General features: G+C 44.0%; 1 protein-coding gene across 1 annotated transcript in view; it reads right to left on the minus strand.

The window, feature by feature from the left end:
* Nucleotides 1-3,079: 3,079 nt before the first annotated feature.
* Nucleotides 3,080-6,511, minus strand: part of LOC110305676 — a 40,111-nt gene continuing 36,679 nt past the window's right edge. The window contains exon 6 of the mRNA XM_021177741.1: nt 3,080-4,226. Within this exon, the coding sequence (XP_021033400.1) occupies nt 4,119-4,226 (108 nt within the window). The 3' untranslated portion in view covers nt 3,080-4,118. The remainder of the gene's footprint in view (nt 4,227-6,511) is intronic.

Raw genomic sequence — 6,511 nt, forward strand, 5'->3', positions numbered from 1 at the left:
TATCTGGGAGTCCATGGTAGCCAAGGGTATAATGTGGATGGCTATGAGCCAGTGAGTCAAAGTAGAGAGAGAAGGAAGAGATTAGGCTGGAGCCGGTGAAAATGGCCCTTTATGGTACACCAAGGATTTGGGCTCACTGTAAAATATGGGGCCATTGAGGGAGTCATTCAGAAACTCTGATCAGGGAGAATGATCACCAGACTACTCTAAATGCAGAGAGTGAGTGACGAGCCAAAGCCGATATGCTGTCAGGGATGTGGAGATAAAAGATTTGATTAGAAGCAACAGGTTCCAGGTATAGAGAGGCAGGGACATTGAGGAGGATCCAAGGTGTCCATTAGAAGTAGGGAAGATTGGAGGGTGAAAACATCAGAACGGACATGATGGTTTGGGAGAGGAGACACCAGGCAAGATCAGGGCTTTAGAGCATGGACCTATACTTTGTAGACCAACACTTTTAGTGTGAGATGGGAATCATTATCTTCACGTGTCTCCATATTAGACAGGCTTGGGTACCAAGCCCATGGTTTCCTTTCATCAACACACTGATGTTGTCCTGCAGATCTGAAGACAATAGTGGAAGCACTTACCTCAGCTCTCTGGGCAGATCGAGCTGTGCTTTCAATCGAAACAAGTAAAACGCCACCTAAGCAGAAAATCTGCCAGAATTATACTCAGGCCTGACTCAGGGGTCCTCCTGGTTATCAATACCTCCCTTCCTTATCTTGAGTATTTCCAAAACAAAGCTCAAAGGATGCTGGGCCCCTTGAGTCGGTGCATGCATTTACTTTCCTGGCATGCCAGGAAAAACAAGAACAAGAACAAAAACACCAACAAAACTTGTTTTGGAAAAATTCCCTAAACCTTGCTGTTGGATCAGCCAGTCTTCAGCTTTTACTGCAATTTCTCAATTACAAATTATATATTATTTTTCTTTTTTAAATGAAGTTCAGACTACAGGGTAACCCAGCTGAAGACTGTGGGACTCAACCAGATAAAACCAACCTGAGGGTGGGGGGAAAGAAAGAAACAATTCTCAAACATGCAAACGCTGGGTATTTTCTGAGCATATGGCGGCGTTTAGCTCCAGTCAGCAAGAAATAGGAACAGATCAAAACAAAGGCCAACTGTGAACAAGGCTGCTGCTTCCTCTCTTTCTGTGATGTTTTGCTTCTAAATTATGTGGCTGCCTGAGAGCTGGGCTTGGTTATAAAGAGCAAGCCTTGCCTGAAAAGTCCTACACCACTTAAGTGGTAAAAGTATAGGCTTCCCGCAACTTCTGTCTGTGCAATCGAATCAAACATCAGTTGTTGGACCTGTGGTTGAGACTTGGAATTCAGTTTTGCAGAGTTACAGTGGTGGTGTGTGTTGGGGGTGTAGGGCTGGGAATCTTGGAAATACCTCCCAATCACCCACCCAGTTGTAACCTCCTTTTTTTTCCTCCGAGACAGGGTTTCTCTGTGTAGCCCTGGCTGTCCTGGAACTCACTCTGTAGACCAGGATGGCCTTGAACTCTGAAATCCACCTGTCTCTGCCTCCCTAAGTTCTGAGATTAAAGGCGTGCACCACCACTGCCTGCCATAAATTGTTTTGCAACCTAGTGATTTGAAAATTTTATCTATCTATCTATCTATCTATCTATCTATCTATCTATCCATCCATCCATCCATCCATCTATCCATCCATCCATCTATCCATCTATCCATCCACCTGGTTGCTTAAGCCAGAAGCCAGAAGGCAATTCGGAAACCTTTTCTGTCCTACCTGGGTTAGCCACTCCAACATCAGGTAGGGCCAGTCAGCATAAACCTGTCTGACATCTTGTCTTCTGTCCACAGCATTGGCATCCTGACAGCAATCTCTCATCTCCAAACTCTCCCGTTCCACACGATGTGTTAAGGTCATTCTTTACTTTATCATAAGGGTCACAGAAGCCCGTTTTCCTCCAAGTATCTAGTTGTCCTTTTGAGCATGTCCTACCCCTCCCCGCCTTCTCATTCTCCCTGTTAGTCCCCTTTCTTTCCCACACAGACTTGTTTCTGCTTTCACGCCACCTCTACATATTATGATTTTGTGGATCTGTTAAGTCTGGGACATACAAATGGGGGATATGTGATATTCGTCTTCTGGAGACTGACTTAATTCACATAATCATCTACAGTCCTAGCCTTTATCTTTATGTCTGAAAAAAATGACTCTGTTACATAGATAACACCACACTATCTCCATCCATTCCTTTGCTGATGGACATTTAAGTTAGATAGCTGAGTTAGTGCTGCTCTGTTATTAGACAGAAGCCCACCATGTTTACCGATGCTTAAAGTCTTCCCTTGTCATCTTTGTGAATAATGTGTGATGTCTTTGCCTTGACCTCTGACCTCATCTGCCCTTATCCTGATGCTAATTTCCTCATTGCACCAATTCCCAGCTACATTGGCCCCCCTTCTTTGTGCTTCTATGACTTATCTTTCTTTTGATTTGTTTGTGTGTATGTATTTTAAGTTAAAACATTAATAATATAATTACATCATTTTTCTCTCCTCTTCCCTTCTCCACCCACATCCTTACCCATATTGTTACCCATATCATCACCCATATCTGTATCCATATCTGCACCCATCATCTTCAACTATATCTGCACCCATCATCTTCAACTATATCTGCACCCATCATCTTCAACTATATCTGCATCCATCATCTTCAACTATATTTGCACCCATCTCAAAAATCACAGGCTCCTCTTTTTAAACTATTGTTGTTACATAGACACATAAACAAATAAACATACATTTATCTTAATGAATCTGCTCAGTGTTGCTTGCATGTATATGTTACAGGGCTAGGGAAGTCTTAATTTTCCCTCTTTTGGAAATTCTTAGCTGTCTGTAGCTCATCATCTAGGATTGGGGCCCTGGGATATTTCCCCTATCCACACTAGAATGGCAGCTTGTGTTCAGGCAGCCATGCTGTTGAGTGATCATGAATGTATAACTTCCCTGTCATAGCTAGAAGGCACAGTATTACAGTAGAATTTGAACATTATAAATTAAACATAACATACAAGTTACCCTCATAACTTCTTTAAGATACATTTTATTAACCATGGGAATTCCAGATATGCACAGGATGTCCTTAAATAGTACTTATCCCTACTGCCTCTTCGATCTCCTCCTGGGTCCATCCCTATATTTTCACACTCTTCCAATTTTAGGTCCTCTTAAAAAAAAAACCCCACTAAGTCCATTTTGTGTCATCTAAATACTCACAAGTATAGGGCCATCCACTGGAGTGTGGTTGACCTGCTAGTGGCTGTACCATTAAATGACCTACCTCAGCGCCTCAGGAGCCATCAGCTGTCAATATCTACTCAGTTGGGTCTGGAGTCTCATGATCTCCTCTTTCTCAAGCTAGGATGTTCAGGCAGTTACAGCTGCTGTGAGCTCGAAAACACAGTGTCCTGACATCTCCAGAACACACTGTCTTAGCTGGTTCTTCCCTGGCACACTCCCCTACCATCCCTCCTGGCTATGGAGGAGGAGGGATAATAATAGATCTCCTGTTTGTTGTGGCTACTCTCAATTTTTGTTGCTTCCTCAGGGAAGCCTTCTTTTCTCTCTCAGCCTTCACAAGCTCTTCATTCCCCAATATGACCCTGAAGAATCCCTTATTTCTCCACGGAGCTAATTTGTACACACGCCCTTATAACTTTTATATTTAAGGTTGAGTGAATGGGAAGAGGCTGCATCTCCCGGGGTGCCCCTAACAGTGCTGGGAACATTGGTGACATTTAGATTATTGCCAAAGCACAGTCACCTGCTGGCATGTGTGATGATACCCAGGGGTGATATGCTCACGTTCCCTACAATGGAGATGTAGGGTAGACACTGTTTTCAGGTCATATCATTGGTGGTGGTTGCCCTGGTGAGGATGTCTAGGTAGGGCAGAGCTGGAAGTGAGGTATACAGAGCAGATGATGAGGACCAACCAGAGGCAACGGGGAGAGCATCCTCAGGACTCCCTGTGAGCAGGGCTTTTATGTTCACTGCTTTCTGCTGAGCCTGACTCAGATCTAGCAAGTAGGGTACCCTCAGGAAATGCCTTCAGAAGTTTGAATGAGGTCAAGGATGGAATAGTCTTCCAGGCGCAGTGATGAGATGCAAGCAGAGGTTTGAGGCTTCTGTAACTTCCATCACGTGGGAGAGGACCCTGATGATTGAATGATGGACCTGATGATTGTCAAGAAGAGTTCCTGGAAAGACCTAAAGGGTTCTCAGAATGGTCCAAGCACTACAAACATGGTGCTGGGAGATCTTGCCCTTCCCCCTTCCCTTGCTAACCATTAGATTGCATTCCTACTAAAGCTGCCCACCAAGGTCTAGTCCTGTGTCCATTTTCTTATGCCTGAATAAAACTCCAAGGTCCAGCTATCAAAAAATCAAGGTCCAGCAATCAAAATTCATCATTTGGCTACACTGGCTAACCTGTTTAATCAGGAATTACTAATTCAACCTAGCACGCACTTCCCCTTTCTCCTTAAAACTCACTCCTGGCCCACCTTGAGATCCATCCCATGGGGAAGCACCAATCTCTGACACTATTAACGATACTCTGTTATATTTGCAGACAGGAGTCTAGCATGGCTCTCCTCTGAGAGGCTCCACCCAGCAGCTGACTCAGACAGAGGCATAACCCACTACCAAACAGTGGATGGAGCTCAGGGACTCCTATGGAAGAATTGGAGAAAGGATTGTAGGCCCAGGAAGGGATAGGAACTCCACAGGAAGACCAACAGAGTCTGGTCACTTGAGGATGTAAAATGAATACCCTGGACCCTTGGAGCTCTCAGAGACTGAACCACAAACCAAAGAGCATACACAGGCTGGACCTAGGCCAGCCTCCCTGCACATAGGTAGCAGATGTACAGCTTGGTCTTCACGTGGGTTCCAAACAACTGGAATGGGGGCTATTCCAAAAGTTGTTGTCTATACATGGGATATGTTCTTCTAGCTGGGCTTCCTTGTCTGGCCTCAGAGTGAAAAGATGTGTCTAGCCTCACAGAGATTTTATGTGCCAAGCGTGGGGGGATTCTTATGGGAGCTCCCACCTGCTCAGAAGGGAAGGGGATAGGGGATGGGGGGTGGGGAATGGGGTATGGGGCATGGGGGGTGGATTGTAGGAAATGGTAACTGGGAGGAGGGCAGTGTTTAGGATGTAAAGTGAATAAGTAAAAATAAATAAATAAATAAAGTGAATAATAACATTAAATAAAATTGAAGAAAATAAAAAAAGAACCACTCTCGCAGAAATACCTGCTGCTGTCTTTATCATATCCAGAGGCGGCCCCCAACTTGTCCCTCAGGGTAGTAAATCTCCTTTGTGCTGAGAATTTGGTGTCTGGGTGTGTTCTGTGCTGACTTGGAGGCCCCTTCAAGAACCACACATTCTGCTACAACTTGTTGCAATGTTGCAGATCTAGAGCCTGTGTTATAATTTATTCTGGGTAATCTTTAGCCCCTTAGTAGCAATTCCTTGTCCACCTCTCTGACCTAACGGCCCTGTGACTGGCAAATTAAACTTGATGGAGCGTATTCCTAGAGCAGAAGCTGTCCCCAACCAAGAGACTGAGAATGTTGCTAGATAGCATCTGTGATCAACAGCAGAAATCTCCCCACTTTGATTTAGGCTGCCCACATGATGTCTCCACAAGCGTATCTGAGATGACCTTAATTTATGATTTCCAAATTGTTACCGATTGGAGTATGGGGTTTGTGGTTAGCCTGAATCTACGTATCTTGGTTATGTTACTCATATTGGGTTCTAGAACAAGCCATTTCTCACTTCCTCTGAGTTAAGAGATTTGGTTTTGTGTCCATGTGGTCTAGCAGTTTACTGCATGTGAAACTGATGACCCAGAACCAGAAGACCCTTAGAGAAACATTGGGCAATGGGTCTGCGAGACAGCCCAGTATAAACCATGGCAAACAGGCTTTGGCTCAAGCACAGCCTTAGCCTTGTGAGTGAGGGTAAGAACCTGATAATTGACCTGAAGGTTTTAGATGCAGGAGCACATGGTCTTCAGATACTGAGATCCATGGTCATAATTTTTAAAAATAAACTTTTTTTTTAAATGATGAGCATATATTGCTTTTAAACATTTAAGGAAAATGGAAGCTATTTAGAGTGGAAGAGTTCATTTAGGAGAGCAGCGTTAGCTTTTGCGCTTATAAATTATAAAGAGTTGTTTTCATTTAGCTTAGGCATTTCTCCTTGTCATGATCTGATTTATAAACCACTAAATGTCCCAGATCTTAATTGCATTCCCATCATCCGTGTTCCTTTCTTTTTCTGATTTTACATCTGTCTCCCAGGACATTCCCAGTGTGAGTTTTATTAGCTTCCTTTATAGTTAGAGATGAGCCACCCCATTCCAGCAAAGGAGGAATTTTCTTTGAACCAGGGACACTCTCTCTCCTCTCCCCTCTCTCTCCCTCTCCCTCTCCCTCTCCCTCTC

Source organism: Mus caroli, chromosome 11, assembly GCF_900094665.2.
Source record: "Mus caroli chromosome 11, CAROLI_EIJ_v1.1, whole genome shotgun sequence".
NCBI lineage: Eukaryota > Metazoa > Chordata > Mammalia > Rodentia > Muridae > Mus > Mus caroli.